At 44.4% G+C, this 20,453-nt stretch overlaps 1 protein-coding gene across 3 annotated transcripts in view; it reads right to left on the reverse strand.

The window, feature by feature from the left end:
- Positions 1-1,810: 1,810 nt before the first annotated feature.
- Positions 1,811-20,453, reverse strand: part of TUBGCP3 (tubulin gamma complex component 3) — a 98,381-nt gene continuing 79,738 nt past the window's right edge. For 2 of the 3 annotated variants that reach the window (XM_074021464.1, XM_045377500.2), the window contains exons 19-22: positions 19,903-20,034; positions 14,658-14,798; positions 6,165-6,281; positions 1,811-2,952 (exon numbers count right to left, since the gene is read on the reverse strand). In XM_074021464.1, the coding sequence (XP_073877565.1) occupies positions 2,794-2,952; positions 6,165-6,281; positions 14,658-14,798; positions 19,903-20,034 (549 nt within the window). In that variant the 3' untranslated portion in view covers positions 1,811-2,793. Of the gene's footprint in view, positions 2,953-6,164; positions 6,282-14,419; positions 14,550-14,657; positions 14,799-19,902; positions 20,035-20,453 lie in introns of those variants that run through there. The other variant, XM_045377501.3, reaches the window with a different exon arrangement.

The following is a 20,453-nucleotide window of genomic DNA, read 5'->3' on the forward strand; positions in this document are numbered from 1 at the left end:
TCTGCGGCTTCCTCACCTCTCTCAGCCTTCACCGAATTGAAGTGAGGGCCTTGCTCTGGATTAGGCTTTCGCTTAAGTGAATGTTGTGCTGGTTTGATCTCCTAGCCAGACACTACGACTTTCTCCGTATCAGTAATAAGACTGTTTTGCTTTCCTGTCTTTCTATGTTCACTGGAATATCACTTTTCATTTCCTTAAAGAACTTCTCCTTCGCATTCACATGACCAACTGTTTGGCAGAAGAGGCCTTTCAACCTATGTTGGCTTTCAGCACGCCTTCCTCGCTGAGCTTAGTCATTTCTAGCCTTTGACTTAGAGTGGGATACGTGTGACTCTACCTTTTACTTGAACACTTAGAGGCCACCGTAGGGTTAACTGGCCTAATTTCAATATTGCTGTGTCTAGGAATAGAGAGGGCTGAGAAGAGGCAGAGAGGCTGGGGAATGGCCACGCAGTGGGGCGCTCAGAACACACGCATCGTTTGTGGATGAAGGCTGCCCCTTACATATGCCTCAGCTGCACCACACATCTCTTCCACACAGGCCACGTTAACACGATTCAAGTATGCCTATGGCTATTTGGTAAAAGTACTCTTTTCCTTCAACAAAGCTGTGTCCTTCTGTCCTACATTTTAATGTCTGGAGGCACATTTTTCCAGAGGTACTTGAGAATCATGATGCCATGAACACTGCAGTTGACAACCAGGCAAGAAAGGCAAGAATATTCCCCTCTCCAGTCGAGCCTACCCATGCAGCAGGATATGAGGGCTGCCAACCCTTCTAACCAAGGATATCTGTGTCTTCGGCCACAGTCACTGAACTTCCTGGTGGGCGAGAGGTGTCCTCGTGGACGGAGCCAGGTGGCCTGCTTGAGCTGCCCAGGACCCTAAGGATACAGCATCACTAATCTTTACAATAAGCATGATACGTAAGAACAGTTAGCATTTTCTGGATAAAGACGCGACCCTCCCAGAGCTTGGTGCGGTTGCCCACACCGTGGGTTCTCCTTTTCGCACAAGCCCAGTGTGGAGCCCCCAAGTCATCCATGCTTGCCTGATGCTGGGTTTTGGGACCCCGGCTCCCTAACTAGCCCAGCTGTGCATCCACAATGACGGGGAGTGGGTCCCACGCAGCTCCTCAGAGGCCTCACCCCATCCCAGCTCCCACCCTCAGACCCGCAGGTACCCCCCAGGGCCACACCCCCCAGAAGCCCTCCATAGTCCACAAATCTGACCTAAATCCTGGTGACTCCTACACTCCAATGGAGTCATAATCCCTAAAATCGAGGGCGGGCTTTGCTAGGGTGCTTTTTACCGAGGATTAATCCCTGGAACAACTCTCTGAAATAAAATAAAATTAAATTAAATTAAAATAAAATAAAATAAAATCTGGCTGCATGGTCAATAACCTGGGCACATCTCTCTCGGAGATACACAATACGCCATACTTTCTAGAAAACCTTGCAGTAGAAAAACCTGTTTCAAATTTCTGATTTTATGAAGTTTAAAACTAAAATAACATTGAATTTCCGGCCTTCGCCATGGATTCATTTCTGCATGGCCAAGATTCCTGACAGCCCCTTCAGTTTTAAATGGAATTCACACCTAAAGGAGTCCGAGGTGTGAAGCTCCTGAGGCCTGACTGGTGGCACTGCCTTCGCTTCTACACCGAAAGTCATGCAAAGTCTAATTTCCTGGTTTCGTTTATTAAATAATTCATACGCTGTAGTATATTAAATCAAATCCTATCAACCCTCAAATCCAGCAAGTAAACTGTCCCTTCCTTAACTATTCAAGAAATAACGAATGCATCTGAAAGATAATTGCTTTTAATTTTCTAAATTTTCACTTATGCAACATAAAGGCAGATTTATGTGACCTGATAATGACATTTTTACAAAAAACAATCCCCCCCACCCCAACATCTTGGTCAGTAGTATATAAATATTTACAATGAAAAAATAGGCAAGGAAAAAGGAAATCTTCATTATCCATGTCGATTTCTTTCCAATGCTTATCAGGGACTTTGAAAATAAAATACTCCATTAACTTTTTCTCATCATTCCTATGTACACGCTGCTTTAGCTGACGCATTCACGGTATTTGGGTTGCACTGTGTAACAGTATTTTTGTTCTCTATCACTCCTACTTTTTTCTATACTATTTTAAAAATCTGAAATAGTAAATTAAATATAAAAATGTAAACTCTGGAAGGAGAGAAAATAAGAATAAATATGTGTAAAGGTAATGCATTAAGATACAAAGGATCTCACAGAGGCTAATATTTTACAACACTCAAAAAAAATAAAATGCTCTATATATGTTCTTAGTTGGGACATTTTGTTTCAATTTAATTTTTGGTTATGTTAACAAAAATTACCTCTAAAGAGGATGTTAAAAAAATAGTAATGACGTTACCATCTTAACTAATGAATATGCTATCACCCTAACTTTTTCTAAAAGAAATGGATTTTTTAAAGTGACAAATATAAAGTATAACATAGAAAGCTTAAGAAGCCTCAGCAAATTATGGTATCTTTTAGCGATGAAGACTTTTAGAGACAAATGTGAACAGGGCAGCCAGCCTACTTGACTTAGTGATTTACAAATGCATTCGACTCCGACGTGAGAAACACACGTGGCTTCTCCCGCACGCCGCTCCGCTGAAACATGGCGCACTCGTGGGCAGAAGGGCAGGACACCCGCAGCGTGCAGGTCCTGGAGGACGTCGATGGGAATTTCGTGTCTAGCGGTGCAACGAACATCATCTGCAGCTCCCTGCGAGGACCGCGAGCTTCACGTGTGGGAGCTGCGCCGCCCCCTAGTACCCAGAGACACGCGGAGCCTGGGCTCCCTGGCTTTGTAATGCTCATTGAAGTCCAGCCTGAAGCTAAGAAACCGAAGACTTTCATCAGAGCTGGTCGTCAGTAACACCAAAAACTGCTGTACGATACCCTGAAAAGAAGCAAAAGGAGTGAAATATTGTTTCAGGAAAGAACGACCCACAAATGTATTCCCCAGACCTTAATCCCCTTTGGGTTGGGTCTGTTTTTCCTTCCAGATCAACAGGCCCTTAGTAAATGCCCACCAGGGCAGGTGTCCAGGGAGCGAGAGCTGCTGGGACCCTGGAGTGCACATGGCCAGTGCACCTGCATTAGGAACAGGCGCCCTTTCACAAGGACAAATTAGTGAAGAATACATTTTATTTGAAAACAACTAACCAATAGGTTTTTTCACTTTGTTCTTAAGTTCCACGAGAATAAGCAAAACAGCAAAGTAACAGATGTTAGAACATTCTATTCTTTTCATTTTGAATGCAGAACTCAGTGCCACACAGTTCATCTTTCACATGACTCACAAAAGAGGATTTCGTCCTAGAGCCCTCGCTGGAGAACAAATTGAGAGCATCGGTCGGGTCTGTGGGTCTAGCTGCTGTACGTGAGGCTGCAGCCGCCCTCTTCATGGGCACTGGTGTCACTACCATCCTGTTACTGAAGGGCGTTTGTAAAGATGTGACAGAAGTTTCCCCTAACTCTGATTAGACGAAAGGACCGGCTGCTTCTATTTCAGGCTGAAAGACTTGCGTACTGAGTACAGGCCCATGCCTGCCCAGTGCCAGAGCCTGCTCCATGCCACGGGGTGCTGATCTGTTCAAGAGCTACTGGCCTGGAAAGGCCTCATCTGCAGAGAAAAAGTCACTGAGGCACCGTGCCCTCACCAAGCCCCACCCAAGTCTTCACCAGCTATCGCTGCCCCTTCCCAGCTTCTGGTCAGAAACACGAATGCCGAAACTCACAGGCAGGTCTGGGCACAGGCTCTAGTGTGTTGATAAAGTAACTTCACCTCTGATCAGGCAAACACTGTGTGTGTGTGTGCGCGCCTGCATGCGTGTGTGTGTGTGTGTGTGTGTGTGTGAGAATCACTGCCTTTTTAGGTGAGGGGAGAACACTCCTAAGAAGTTATATTGCCAAAATATAGACAGTGACTTCCTGTTTTGTGATGATGTGATGAAATCGAAATACAACGATCTGAGAAACTGACTAAAAGGAAATCTAAGAATATTTCTTCACAGGTTTGAGACTGGATGTTCTTTCCCAGTCAATGGCAGTAACACCCTGCTGTCTCCGGCACCACCACAGAGAGCAGAGACAGGCTTCTGCTGTTACAGAAAAGAATCTTCTTTGTAAATCATTACCATTCAGATTTAAGACTGTAATTTGAGCAAAACTGGGATTACGGTGATTAAAATTACTTTTTAAAAATGTATTAACTCCCTCAGGAAAATGTGGAACCATGAACAAGAACATCGTTGTCTCTCTCAGAAATAAGCACAGACAAATCTTCACAATTCCACGCTGCTCCCTTGTAGCCACACAAAGGATTTGTCTGCCTGATGTCAGTGAGTTGTATGGACCTAACCAGTAGGTGCCCATTTTTAAGAAACAGGAATACATACTGTACAAATAACATGAGTTCAAGAAGGCATCGTGTCCAAACACCATTCAATAGGGATGCCTGTGCACAGAGCATGACTGCCAGTCACTATCCCCTTTTATGAAACTTCAACAAGAATGCAAAAAGTAGGCCAAGGCCAGAGTAAGACCACTTGTAAAAGGGACAATGTTCCTTCTTAGTTATCTTGAAGAAAAATGAATATTTAAAAAGTATGAGGGCCGGGCATGGTGGCTCATGCCTGTAATCCCAGCACTTTGGGAGGCTGAGGCAGGTGGATCACTTGAGGTCAGGAGTTCAAGACCAGTCGGGCCAACATGGTGAAACCCTGTCTCTACTAAAAATATAACAATTAGCTGGGTGTGGTGGTGCATGCTTGTAATCCCAGCTACTCGGGAGGCTGAGGCAGTAGAATTGTTTGAACCCACCAGGTGGGGGTTGCAGTGAGCCAAGATCACACCACTGCACTACAGCCTGGGTGACAGAGCGAGACTTGGTCTCAAAAAAAAAAAAAGATATGAGGACCTGGGAAACAAACTAGATGCCACAGAACGGAGCGAGTGAGGTCTCACTTTCAATTCTGAACCACATGAAGGCACCAGCACACAAACGCACGATGTCGGAGGGCTGGAGGACTGATGCTCCACAACTACTGATCAGCGATTAAACAAATATTTTTCATGAAATCTCTTCATCTCTACTTCTAAGATCACACTGAGAAATGGAAGAAATGAGAAACTGGACCCATACATGAAGGCAAAAGCAGAGGTACAGACGTGCAGAGCAGCCGTCCCCGGCCTTCTGGGGTCTATACAACGTCTGCTGGCTGCCCGGCCCCTCACCCAGGCTGGGCAGCTGCCTCAGGGACAGTCCCCATTGGGAGTCACAGAAAAGCCCAAGTGAAGGCTGCAGAGACGCCTGCAGGTCCCCACAGTCCCACCACAGGGGAGCACAGGGGCCACCCCCGAGTCCCCACACCCACCACGGGGGAGCACAGGAGCTACCCCTGGGTCCCCACATCCCACCACAGGGAAGCGCCAGGGCCACCCCACCATGGGGGAGCACAGGGGCCACCCCAGGTCCCCACACCCATCACAGGGGAGCACAGCAGCTACCCCCGGGTCCCCACACCCCACCACGGGGGAGAGCAGGGGCCACCCCCGGGTCCCCACACCCCACCACGGGGGAGCGCAGGGGCCACTCCCAGGTCCGCACACCCCACCACAGGGGAGCGCAGGGGCCACCCCGGGTCCCCACACCCACCACAGGGGAGCGCAGGGGCCACCCCCAGGTCCCCACAGCCCACCACGGGGGAGCACAAGGGCCACCCCCGGGTCCCCACACCCCACCACGGGGGAGCGCAGGGGCTACCCCTGGGTCCCCACATCCCACCAGAGGAGTGCAGGGGCCACCCCCAAGTCCCCACACCCACCACGGGGGAGCACAGGAGCTACCCCCGGGTCCCCGCACCCACCACGGGGGAGCACAGGGGCCACCCTTTGACCAGGGTTCTCACTGGCGGCACAATGGCAATGCCTGGAGCCCAGGTATACCTGAGTCCCCCAGAGGGTCACAGGGTCCACCATGGGTGCTACTCAAACCTACACAAGTAAGTGCCAGACTGACAGGGCTGACTCAGCTCTCGTCACTGTGAAAGCAAGTGTCAGGAACAGAACATGGGCAGAGTGGTGTGAAGAGCCACTCCTCATACACACCTGGTAGAAATGGGTCAATATTCGCAACTGTGAGCACATTTTCGGTATAGATTCTTTAAATTCTCCAATCCTCTTATTTTCCTCCTCTTCCTCTGCTGCCGTCACTCCCCACTGGCCCTGGAGCATCAAAAGTACCAAACGTAAGTAAAATCATGATGGAAAACAGGTTACAGAGTAGGGCTGAAAACAGGTATGTGAGGAGCGGGAGGTGTCTGCTTTTTATGCCTCTCTGTACCGTTCAATAATTTCACAATAATTTTCTGATGCCAGACTGCTCTCCAGTTTACTTTTTCCAGTTAACAATGTATCTTGAAAATATTTCATATGAACACATTTGAGCACAGAGAACTGCCTCTGTTGTTTTTATTTATTTATTTTTTTTTTTTATTTTTTTTTTATTTTTTGAGACGGAGTCTCGCTCTGTCGCCCAGGCTGGAGTGCAGTGGCCGGATCTCAGCTCACTGCAAGCTCCGCCTCCCGGGTTCGGGCCATTCTCCTGTCTCAGCCTCCTGAGTAGCTGGGACTACAGGCGCCCGCCACCTCGCCCGGCTAGTTTTTTGTATTTTTTTTTTTAGTAGAGACGGGGTTTCACCGTGTTAGCCAGGATGGTCTCGATCTCCTGACCTAGTGATCCGCCCGTCTCGGCCTCCCAAAGTGCTGGGATTACAGGCTTGAGCCACCGCGCCCGGCCTGTTTTTAATATCACATTGTATAACGTGTAACAATGTATATCGTTCATCTCATTTAGTGTGATGTAAACAGCCTTCTATCCTTCCCTTGTGCTGTACACGTTTTTATACAACAAAGACAGTATGTGTGAAAGTGGAACCAGCTGGCTCAAAGTGTCCGCACCCTTTAAACTATGATCTTGACTTTAATGAGAATGCTTCTAGTTCCCTAACCATGATGTATTTTTCAGTACTGGAGATATACCCATTTATTTCTATTTTTAAGATCATTTCAATCAATGATGAATTTGACTAAATGTCTTCTCAGATAGCATATATAGGATTTTTTTTTTTTCTTTTTTTGAGGTGGCGTTTCACTCTCCCAGGCTGGAATGCAATGGCGTGACCTCGGCTCACTGCAACCTCAGCCTCCTGGGTTCAAGTGATTCTTCTGCCTCAACAGCTACTGCCTATATCCCGAGTAGCTGGGATTATAGGCATGAACCACCGTGCCCGGCTAATTTTGTATTTTTAGTAGAGACAGGGTTTCACCATGTTGACCAGGCTTGTCTCGAACTCCTGACCTCAGGTGATCTGCCCGCCTCGGCCACCCAAAGTGCAGGGATTACAGGCAGGAGCCACCGCTCCCAGCCATGATTTAATTCGCTTGTCAAATACGGTGAATTATACTACTGGATTTCCCAAACCTACGCATTCCTGAAATAAATCCTAGTCTTCATAAATTACGCTTTTAAATTCTGCTAGCCATTTTTCAATTATATTTTATGTGAAATTTCTCCATCAATATTTATAACCCAGATTTGTTTTTTCTCAGATAGGGCATCAGCCTCGTGATGCTTCCTACACAAGTTAGAAACTCTCCTTTTCTGACTTGGAACAATTCACAGAGCACAAAGCTGACCACTGGTGCGTTTGGGAGGCCTTCTCAGCACGGCTGACCTGACGCTTTTTGGTGGGAGCCCTTCAACGGCTTTGTTTCTTCTTTAGTATTTGTCCCGCTTACAATTTCCCTTCTCTCATGGGGCCAATTTCGGAAACCTATGGAAAATTATTTCCTTCAAGTAGATTTTTTCCACAGAGCTGCAAGAGTATGTTCTTTTCACTTGTTTTGTAAGTTTGTGCCTTCTCCTCCCACTACCTCTCAGATTCCTTCATGGCTTAATTTCCCTCCACTCCTTGGACCCCAAAAAGGCCCAGCTCTTGGACTTTATTAACTTATTTTCTGATTCACTAATTTTCACTTTCATCTTTACTAATTATGTCCTTTGGCTTCTTCTTTAGGTTTCATTCCTGCTTTTCCAACTTTTTGAGTGGGATGTTTATTTACTTTCATTCTCTCCAATTTATTAATATAGGCAGTTATGAATTTTCATATTTTCTTATTTATGTGCATTTTATCTTCCATAGTCTGTAAGAAACTGATTATTTGTCTAATATCCATGTGTTTTGACCCATTTCTCCTTGTTTGCTGGTGGTTTTCTAAGTGAGTACTGATACGGCGTGACCTGGGCCTTGCAGGGAGCCTGCTCTGCGTGGTCCTCACTGTGCCCTGCTCCTCCCATCACTGCATCGCGCCCTTCCTGCCGTGTTTACTGCCTGCTCTGCGTGGTCCTCACTGTGCCCTGCTCCTCCCATCACTGCATCGCGCCCTTCCTGCCGTGTTTACTGCCTGCTCTGCGTGGTCCTCACTGTGCCCTGCTCCTCCCATCACTCCAACGCGCCCTTCCTGCCGTGTTTACTGTTTTGTGCTCTGCATGGTCCTCACTGTGCCCTGCTCCTCCCACCACTCCAACGCGCCCTTCCTGCCATGTTCACTGTTCTGTGCTCTGAACCACAACCTGCTTTGCTTTGAAGAATTTAATTTGCTTTATGTGCCTTGTTCATGTCCACTGTTTTCTTTCTGAACTGTCTACATCACTGTTCTACGCCACAACTTCCCAATTTGTCTTCTTCCCTCTCCCGCCTTTTTGTGGAAAACAGGGTCTTGCTATATTGCCCAGGCAGGTCTCCAACTCCTGGGCTCAAGCGATCCTCCCACCTCTGCCTCCCTAAGAGCTGGGATTACAGGCGTGAGTCACCGCGCCCGGCCAGAACTTCCCAGTTTGTAGGTCTGCCCAGATAATGACCTTCAGCCCTCAGCTACCAGCCATCCAGCACCCCCACCGGGGCCATCAAGCAAACACCATCTCTACTGAGCAGCTTTGAACCCAAGTCCCCTGATCGACGTGACGTACATCTGCTCTTAGTTCTGTCTTCATATTTATACTGCGCTTTCCAGTTTGAGGGTGGTAATCTTCTACCATATCACCTGTGTTTCTTCTAATAGCCAGGCAGTGACACTGTGTCCCAGTGGTTACCTTTTTACCTATACTTCATAAGACATTCCATCTTTTTCTTCGGATGGTATCAATATTCTAATCTGGGCAATAATAATTATTGTCCTCCTTCCTTTTGCCATCTGATTTTAGAAAACATCCTATTCATATCTCTAACATCTTTTAACACAGGTATACCTGTTTTACTTCATTTATGAGCTTTAAACAGTATCTTTTGATGCTTGGTTACAAAAGATAAAGAAATAACAGTACTTACTTTCCATCTTTTCCTCACCAACCTTTTATTTCTTTAAACAAATTTTTGAAATTTACTATTTTACTGTAATATAACACACATTAAAAAGTGTAAAAACTCATACGTGAACAGCTTAATAAGTTATCACAAGATGAATATGCCCAGGTCACCCCCATGCAGATGCAGAGCAAGGGCAACTCAGCACCCAGATGTTCCTGTGGCCCCTTCCAATCACCACCTCTCCTCCCGGAGAAGCCCTGGCTATGGGAACGGGGCCTGGTGTGCCTGAGACGCTCTAGCTACGGGAATGGGGCCTGGTGTGCCTGAGACGCCCGGGCTATGGGAACGGGGCCTGGTGTGCCTGAGACGCCCTGGCTATGGGAACGGGGCCTGGTGTGCCTGAGACGCTCTAGCTACGGGAATGGGGCCTGGTGTGCTTGAGACGCCCCTGACTATGGGAACGGGGCCTGGTGTGCCTGAGATACTCTAGCTACAGGAATGGGGCCTGGTGTGCCTGAGACACCCTAGCTATGGGAACTGGGCCTGGTGTGTCTGAGATACTCTAGCTACAGGAATGGGGCCTGGTGTGCCTGAGACACCCTAGCTATGGGAACGGGGCCTGGTGTGCCTGAGACGCACTAGCTATGGGAACGGGGCCTGGTGTGCCTGAGACGCTCTAGCTATGGGAACGGGGCCTGGTGTGCCTGAGACACCCTGGCTGTGGGAATGGGGCCTGGTGTGCCTGAGACGCACTTCTGTTGGGCACTACACCTAGGAGAGAGAATGCTGGGTCAGAGTAGTCCTGAGTTCAGCACTGGTCACTGCCTAACAGTATTGCAAAGTGGTTATTCCAGTTTATCCAGAACCAGCAGCAGAAGAGTTGTCTCACATCCTGACCAACATTTGTTGGTGTATGCCTTTAAAATTTTAACATTAAACATCTAAACTTAGTAGAGTAAAATAGTATATTTTGAGCTGCTTAAAATTAGCCAATGCTGCCTAATTAGGCCCAGGCCCCACGGCTCTCAGCGCCACGTGCCACAGAGTAAAGTCTTCCTGTGGGCTTCTGGCCCTTACCCTGTTCCACTTACTTGTCTTTCCTTGAGCCCACACCACTCTTTTAACTACTGTGATCTTATTCTGTAACTTAAGGACATCCATGTGCTCGACTATAAACTTATGTCCACGGTGGCTGGACTAATTCCCGTCCCCTCAGCAGTGTGCGAGGGTTCCCTTTACTTCACATCCTCGTCAGCATTTGTTCTTGCCTGACTTCTGGATAAAAGCCATTTTAACTGGGGTGAGATGATAGCACACTGTAGTTTTGATCTGCATATCTCTGATAATCCATGATGTTGAGCATCTTTTCAGATGCCTGTTTGCCATTTGCATGTCTTCTTTCAAGAAACGTCCATTCAGATCCTTTGCCCATTTTTTAACTGAATTACTAGATTTTTTCCAGTTAAGCTGTTTGAGCTCCTTATATATTCTGGTTATCAATCCCTCGCCAATGGGTAGTTTGCAGATATTTTCTCCCGTTGTCTGGGCTGCCTCTTCACTTTGTTGATTGCTTCCTTTGGGTGCAGAAGCTTGTTAACTTGATGTGACCCCATTTGTCCATTTTTGCCGTTGCTCGTAGAGTATTACTCAAGACATCTTTGCCCAGACCAATGTCCTAGTTTCCCCCAATGTTTGCCTTTAGTAGTTCCACAATGTGAGGTCTTAGATTTAAGTCTTTAATCCATTTCGATTTGATTTTTGTACATGGCAAGAGACATTTTACACAACCACAGACTTTTGTAACAACAACAACAAAATGCCAGCTTTCTTTCCTTCTCTCTGTACTTCCTCTCAGCTCGCAGCCCTGGCTGGGAGCATCAGTGCAGGAGCATGTGTGTCTCATTCAGGGATGTGCTTCCAATATTTCACCCCAAGTATGATGTTTTATTATAAGATTATTCATGCAAACCTTTTTATTGGGTTTTACTTGGTATTAAATGATTTTCTCCATCTATTGAGATGATCATATAATTTTTCCACTTTAGTTTATAAGCATGAATTACAATATTTTTATTAGAATAATAACAGGGAGGGTTCTGTGCTTGGAATAAGCTGAAACTTGTAACACATTATCGTTTTGATCTATCAGTGTGATAATACTGTGGATTTCCCAATCCTTGTTTACAAGGGAGACTAGGACACAGAGAGCAACAAAAGCTAAACTCCCCAGATGCTTTGTTTTGGCATTAGGTTACTATCTTAGATAACTATATTCAATTCTGTTTGTTAAGTAAAAGCAATCCCTAAAAATTAAAAGCCAAAATGAAACCACTTAACCTAACCGTGCAGTGAGTTGGTGGAAGACCTTTATGAGAGCCAAATTATTTCAAGGACATTACCACATGGAATTTGAATGCTTCTATTTAGTGGAAAAAATTTCAGCAAAAAATTTTTTAAAATTATTAGAATAACAGAAGAAATATTTTTTCCCTCAAAAAAAAAAAACTGCAAAAAAAGTAAAACTATTTTCAAAACTATACTGTTCCCGTATCAGTGGCAGCATCGGGATTCTCGTTCTGAGGCAGTCACATGTATGGGTGCAAGCACGGATGCATTATCGTAAGACGGCAAATAATTAAGTATGATCATGTTAGAAACCAAGGTTTTCAACATTGAAGATACATTGATAAAAAATGAAAGTAAAAGTCCTTTAATCCTACATTTGTATTGTAAAATCACTATAAATTGGTATTTATAGTGTGTGAGAAGAAAAGTGGAAAGAAACAGAAGAGCCATGAGGAGGAGAAGGACCCTTTGGAGTCCCTCACCCAACGGCAGCACAAGGAGAACATGGCGGCACCGGGGGTGCAGCCGGCGGGCGCCGCTTCGGTCCCAGCACACACCCGGGGCTCTGTCACCTTTCCAGGAGGCGACTGGCATGATCTCTTCAGAACTTTCAGGGGACCTCAGGTCGAAATGATGGCTTTGAATATTATCTTGCCTTTTGAACTTAAATAACTTCTCGGATACGGTTTTAGCTTTTGTGTCTCTTCCTGTATCCTTAAGGAAGTCTGAATGGAATATCCCAAATCAGCGTGGACGTGGCCTGCTCATCTGTCCCACTCACTGTGACAGCTAAGTGCCCAAGAGAACCTTCCACTCTCACATGGCCAGCAGATGCACTATTAGCACAGGGTTAAAATCCGAAGAATTGATTTTGGTCGACTTTTAGACAGTTTAGTAATTCTCTAGAATGGAAGCTTCTCTGGGGCACACGGGCAGTTTTACAAATGGCAGTGGCCAGCATCCATTGAGTGCCTACTAAACAAGCGTCATATATCATCACACACAGGTAAGTGACTCTGTGAGGTCATATTCCTTATCACCCATTTTACAGATAAGGAAACGACATCTTGGAGAGGTGAGCCACCCAAAGGCACAAAGCCAGGAAGTTACAGAGTTAGGTAGAATCGTGAGTATGTCTGACTTTAAGTTATCCACAAGGTTGCCTGGACAAGGTCCAGGAGCTTCTGTGTGCCAACTCGACAACACTCCAGAATTACCGAAATCCGCTCTGAATAATGAGAGCCCTTAGCGATACAAATGTTTCCAAAATACACCAAAGAAATAACTTGTGCTCCCCGTGGAGGACTCTCTAAGCTACATGTGGTCCTCTAACACAGGCTTTAAGGGAAACAACACTCAACAGTAAAACTAACCGAACTGTACTGACTGAATAATGTCTTTGACGATCCCACGAGTTAGTACCGTCATATGACCTTAAAGACAGACACATGCTGAGAAATACATCGCTGGGTGGTTTTGTCCCTGTGTGAACATCACTGAGTGCCTTACACAAACCTCAGTGGTGCAGCCGCCGACACCCTGGCTATATGGCACAGCCTATGCTCCCAGGCTGCAAACCTGGGCAGCGTGTGACCGTACTAAACGCTGTAGGCAACTGTAACACAATGGTAAGTATTTGTATCTAACATATCTAAACGTAGAAAAGGTACAGTGAAAATATGGCATTATAATTTTATGGGACCACTGTCATATATGCAGTCTGTCATTGACCAAAACGTTATGTGGCACATGACTGTATCTTGAAAAAGTAAAAGATTATACAGATCATAGAAAATAAACGAAATCCCATAAACAGCCAAACTTGCTTAATAAATCTGAAAATAACCGTTTAAGTACAGAAATTTGGTTCATGTACATATACATGTACACACACACATACATGCATGTACCTGTAAACACACATACATGCAATGCACACACACACGTATACACATACATATATACCTATACATATTATATATACACATATACTTACATTACAGGTATATAAACACACATATACAGTCTCCAACTTAAGATCGTGTGACTTAAGATTTTTTTTACTTTAACGATGGGTTTATCGGGGTACAGGTTGAGTATCCTTTATCTGAAATGCCTGGGACCAGAAGTATTTTGAATTTCAGATTTTGCAGTATTTGTATATACACAATGAGATGTCTTGGAGAGGGGACGCAAGTCTACACATGAAATTCATTCATGCTTCATACACACCTTAAATACATAGTAGCCTGAAGGTAAATTTATATATTTTTTATAATTTTCTGCAGGAAACAAAGTTTGCGTGCAATAAGCCATCAGAAAGCAAAGGAGTCAGGTGTGTAATTTCCCACTTGTGACGTCATGTCAGAGATGAAAAAGTTTCAGGTTTAGGAGCTTCTCACGTTTCAGATTAGGGATGCTCCATCTGTATTAAATGCACTTTCAATGTAGAAGGTGCTTATTGGGACATAAGCCTGCTGTAAGTTGAGGAGCATCTGTAGATGCACACGTTTGCAAAATGCAGCATGGTGCATGATCCACAAGCTTCAAACACCAGAGCGATGCAGAGTGGAGGCGGCTGTGGAGACTCCGACAGGTGACGTCGGCATTGTGGCACTTAGTAACAAAAACAGGCAGGAGACTTGTGACTCTCATGAATGTTGCTGTTTTTATTTATTTTGTGAAACAGGATGATGATGATGACAGTGAGGGTGGCCCCTCTCTTTACAACTGTCAGTGATTTCTCGGGACTTCAAACGCAGTATAGGCACATCTCAACCTGTCTGACAATTTTGGCAAGTAAGTTATTTGTTGGCATTGGTGATTATCGTGTGTGGCAAGGAGTTCATTATTCAAATAGATAAATTCACAAGTGTAAAGGCCATACCTCAATTTCACGCTGTTTCTTTTTCTCTTCAAACTGTAATCGTCTCTGCAATTCTTCCAGAGCAGCTCTGTATATTGCATCTTGAGCATTCTGAAGTTCAATAATTTGATCAAACACAGCTCTAAGTTGATTTAAGAGTGCCTGAAAGAGATGACAATGTTTTATGAATAGAGCCTCAACAAGCTAAGTTTCTTAAAACATTGACATTTAGTGAAAAGATATAAAAGATATCAACTAAAATTCCCAGAGTGCTCATTAGCTGTTCATTCATTCCCTCGCCACACATATCCCGAACCCTCCAGCTGAGCAGTGCTGCGCTGGGCACCAGCAAAACAAGACGGTCCTGCACCTGCACCCGTAACAAGAGCAAGTGTGACTGCCCGAGTCCCACGGTGGGCCAGGAGCTCTCTGCAAATCATCTCCAGTCCTCACAAGTTTACAAAAATGAAGTTCTGCCCAAATTTCAAAGCTAGATAGCAGGTAGTAATGAGTAAAACTATTCCAAGACTTAAAAACGAATAGGAGCCGGGCACGGTGGTTCACGCCTATAATCCCAGCACTTTGGGAGGCTGAGGTGGGCGGATCACGAGGTCAGGAGATCGAGACCATCTTGGCTAACACGGTGAAACCCCGTCTCTACCAAAAATACAAAAAATTAGCCGGGCGTGGTGGTGGGCACCTGTAGTCCCAGCTACTCTGGAGGCTGAGGCAGGAGAATGGCATGAACCCGGGAGGCGGAGCTTGCACTAAGCCGAGATCATGCCACTGCACTCCAGCCTGGTGACAAGCAAGACTCCGTCTCAAAAAAAAAAAAAAAAGAATAGGAAAGCATCTCCATTTTTCTTTAGATATAGCAAAAGCAGGTAATCAAAAATATGAGAAAGGAAGTACTTAGTAAAATATAAAAAGCAAATTCAGCAAGGTTTTTAAAAAGTGTATCACATTTTATACCAGGAATAAAAGGATACCTTAATATGAGGAAAAAACTCCTAATGTTTTAAACAAATATCAGTGTCACAGCAGGGATCTCCCGTTCATTGCTTATAACTACTATACAGTAATCTTCAGTAAACAACTACTGTACTTCATTAATCTTTCTCGTAGTGTGGCATGGAAGGACACAATGAAATCTACAGCACAAAATCATTTACATAAATTAAAAATGTATCCACAGAAAATACCATCTATATACCCAAGGCCATAGAGCAAACACATTAAAACTGATGCAAACAGCAGGGAAGGGGGTAGAGGAGGGTGGAATTGGAGTACTGGCAGGGCAGAGGATAAAATTAAACCTAACAAAATATGAGAGGCTTTTCATGGACCACTGATGGCAGTGTGCTATGACTGAAGAGAAAGGTTAACTCTACCCTCTGCCATCTTAGGTTTGAAAAAACACACTAACAGTCTGAGGGCAGAGCGGGGATTAATTTCAATAGTGCAGAAGAAAACTGTGATAAAATTCAACACCCACTCATAATTTAAATAAAGCATCTAAGCAAACTAGGAGTAGGGCAGAACCCTCTTAGTTTGACAAAGGTCCTATCAAATGTCTTTGCAAACAAAACAGCCAATGGTGAAGCAACAAAGCATCACTTTAACGTCAGGAATAAGACTGGGATTCCCTTTGTGCTTAGAGTCAGCCTAGCTAACACTCTGAAGCGTAAAAAAGAAGCAAAGGCAGACTGTGTGGAATGAAAGAAACAAAACTGGTTTTATTTATAAAAAATATGCGCCAAGAAAATATTAGACTAGAAAACTTAGAGATCAAAGTAATAAAATCAATACCATTTCAGACCAGCCAAATTTCTCAAATGTAGCAATAATGTAACAAAAGATTTGCAAGAAGTTTATAGGAGAAAAATGACACAACTGTACTTGAGAAGCATAAAGGAAACCGAGATAACAGGAGAGGTTCCAAGCCTGTGGTTGGGAAGACACAATACAGTCGATTTGGGGAGAAACTAAGAAGTTGAGTTAACTCTATTTTTAACACAACTTTACAGTTAATGAAGACATTTGCAAAGCCACTTCTCACCACCCATTGTCTAATGGACTAATACTATTCTGCAAAAATATTTTCCGTTATGAAAGGCTGGCGATGCTTTGGTTCAAAATACATTTGCTGAGTCACAGCAGCACCATTCAGAGCTGAACTAACGTCTGATCTCAAGCGAGACAAGGCTGAAATGAGTATTTGCTGACTGGGTTTTTGAACAAACGGAAGCAGGAGAACTCGGTATTGGGCAGTGAACAACCCATGCTCTCTTTCACTCACTACAATGCCCTTATGCAAAATCAGGTCTCCAAAGTACATGGCAACAAAAACAATGTGGACTGATTTGGCAAATGACAGAAGGATGTGATCAAGGGATGCTGTTCCTAACATAAAACCACCACATGATTAATGCGGTAAACACATCTTCCATCTTACACGTTCTCATCTTAGAAGCTGTTCTGTCCTTTTGACAGGATCTTAAACAAGCAACATAAAAGAGACGGATTAATCTGTTGTTTTTAGTAAAGATTTCTCTAATTTGTTTCTTTATGTAGTCTAATAAAGAATAATTTATTATCTTTGGAAGAGTTAATCTATCTACAAGGTGACCCACTGACATCGACTTCAAGCTCAGGCTGCCAGGCAGGGCTTTGCTGGCAATCTGTCTGCACAGGGCACCTTCAGGAGGCCGTTCTTTGGCAACCTCAGTGGTACCAATTCACAATTTCTCTCAACAATGCACAAACAAAAACCACAAAAACAGGCACAGACTCCAGCTTCAAAATTACACGTATCAGAACCGTCTTGGTTTTCTTAGTGAGTGACATAATAAAACTGTTCTACTTAAAATTGCTTATGTCAATAATGGATTGTTTTAATCTGCTTTACATACTGGGTTTCTTTTTATTAAAAAAAAAAAAAAAACCTCATTTTAAACAAATCATCAAATTAGGAGTAAAGCCATCAGCAAAGGCAAGTTCAGAAACGATCATGAAGCCTCTGGCATGACTTCTTCAACGACGTCAGGTGGGAGCAACGCACACACGAACACCCCACTTCCCACTTTCACAAGAGCACTGTGCTACAAATGGGAAGATTTTCCTCCCCCAGATAGGGTTCTTATCAGTGGAAACTGTCTAGGGGCAAAAGCTATGACAATATATCTTATACAGAATGTTCATACCTGTAGGCGGGCTAAATCTCCTACATTATCTGTCAGCTGTGTGGAGTGTTACTTATTTGCCACAGTTGGACTGATACCAGTATGGGTCTAGTCCTCAGTAGTTCAAACATTTTCTGAAATGCATGAAATCTAGTGACTGTAAACACCTCTGTAAAACACACACCCAGGCACAAAATAGCAACTAACACCTATCTGCCAGTCACTATGGTCAACATTATACTTGAATTATATAATTCTTACAAATCTATTGAAGAGACTAGGATCACGCCCTTTAAAACAGAACACTGGAGTCAAAAGCTATGAAGTGAAACTCAACCCTCGGTCTACCTGGCTACAGAGCCTGTGTCTGTCTTGCCATGCAACTGCACTGTGAGACAGGCCATGCTGGCCAATGGCACACGAGTCTAGGAACACAGAGCTATTTGTTACACTGACGTCCTAAACGTGTGCGGACGATGCTCATCGGCATCTACTGAATACAGAGAGGCAACGGCTGGCAGTCACCATGAAACCTTCTGTGGTTTTAGTCCAATAACAAGACCATGGTTAGTAATAGAGGTTTCAAGGGCCTCAAACCTCAAGATGTATATTTCTTTAATTATTAATTATCCTCGAAGTATTTTAAATTATTTTTCTGACAAAATTTCCACATATTTATAAAAACATGTAAAACATTCCATATAGGCCGGGCGCTGTGGCTCAAGCCTGTAATCCCAGCACTTTGGGAGGCCGAGACGGGCGGATCATGAGGTCAGGAGATCGAGACCATCCTGGCTAACCCAGTGAAACTCCGTCTCTACTAAAAAATACAAAAAACTAGCCGGGCGAGGTGGCGGGCACCTGTAGTCCCAGCTACTCGGGAGGCTGAGGCAGGAGAATGGCGTAAACCCGGGAGGCGGAGCTTGCAGTGAGCTGAGATCCGGCCACTGCACTCCAGCCTGGGCGACAGAGCGAGACTCCGTCTCAAAAAAAAAAAAAATATTCCATATAGAAGCAGCTTTGATCTCAACCACTTTTTGACATAATAGTTCTTTAATAATGAAATTCATGGCTGGTTAACCTACATATACTAAAATTTAGATGAAGTAACGGCCCTGAAGTGGTGTGTTTTCCACTGACAGGCCCCGAGGAGAGTGCAGGCCCAGCTGGAGGCAGCCTCCGCCAGCCGGAAACGTCTGTGAAGTCACGGAGTTCATGTCAAAAATGCATTTGATATTTGCCCCCTACTTCACAATATATTTGCTTCAAGTGAAAGCAATGTGGTTCCTTCTTGCCCCAGACCTCAGGATAAAAGCAGAGCTCTAGAAGATTTGCCACATGGAACGTGCAACTTTCAGAACATGGACCCTAAAGGAAAAGAATGTTTGCAAAAAATGTCATACATGTTACCATGTGTTTCGTTTCCTTTTTTTTTTTTTTTTGAGACAGAGTCTCACTCTATTGCCCAGGCTGCAGTGCAATGGCGTGATCTCAGCTCACTGCAACCTCTGCCTCCCAGGTTCCAGTGATTCTCCTGTCTTAGCCTCCCAAGTAGCTGGGATTACAGACACACACCACCACTCCCGGCTACTGTTTTCGTATTTTTAATAGAGACAGGGTTTCACCATGTTGGCCAGGCTGGTCTTGAATTTCTGACCTCAGGTGATCCACCCGCCTCGGCCTCCCAATAAGTGCTGGGATGACAAGCGTGAGCCACCGTGCCTGGCCTGTTTTGTTCTTATATTGTGTTGCTTATTTTGTTAAGATATTAACCTCAAAACTCATGGTTTTCTCTTTTGAATACCACAATAGGATATCATTATATCTAGAAAATGAAAAGGCATTATTATTTTCTACCATTTTTATGTCTAGTTTAGAGTATATTCTTGTTTCAGCACTACTGCACTACTGTTCCAGTTCTGTTCAAAAACTGTACCTTCAACATTAAACTTGTAATAAAATTATGTGAATTATTACCAAAGTGGCTGCATCAGGGGATTTCTAAGATTCCCTCACTTGACAAGAACCCAAGAAAAGAAGATTATTCTTTTGGTTTCTTGTTTCTAAGCAGGTCGGAGTCTTACCCTGGAGTCACCGTCCAGCAGGCAGCGAGAGATGATGGTGTCTAAGAACACCTCGTGTGCAGCGATGATGTGATCCAAATCCTGGGCCTGTTGGACTTTGTTCCAAAGCTCATCCCAAGAACATTCAAGCACCTGGGAAACAACAATTTAAAGATGCTAGATAAGCTCATGTTCTTCCTAGTGTAGCATCACTCACAAAATATATACCACGTATGGGAGGCCGAGGCAGGCGGATCACCTGAGATCAGGAGTTCGAAACCAGCCTGGCCAACATGGCGAAACCCTGTCTCTACTAAAAATACAAAAATCAGCTGGGAGTAATGGTAGGTGCCTGTAATCCCAGCTACTCAGGAGTCTGAGGCTGGAGAATCGCTTGAACCCAGGAGGCGGAGGTTGCAGTGAGCTGAGATCACGCCATTGCACTCCAGCCTAGGCAACAGCAAGACTCCATCTCAAAAAAAAAAAGAAAAAAAAAATATATATATATATACACACACACATAAACACACAGACACATATATATACCCACATATATATAGACCATGTAAAAC

This window comes from Macaca fascicularis, chromosome 17, assembly GCF_037993035.2.
Source record: "Macaca fascicularis isolate 582-1 chromosome 17, T2T-MFA8v1.1".
Classification (NCBI taxonomy): Eukaryota; Metazoa; Chordata; class Mammalia; order Primates; family Cercopithecidae; genus Macaca; species Macaca fascicularis.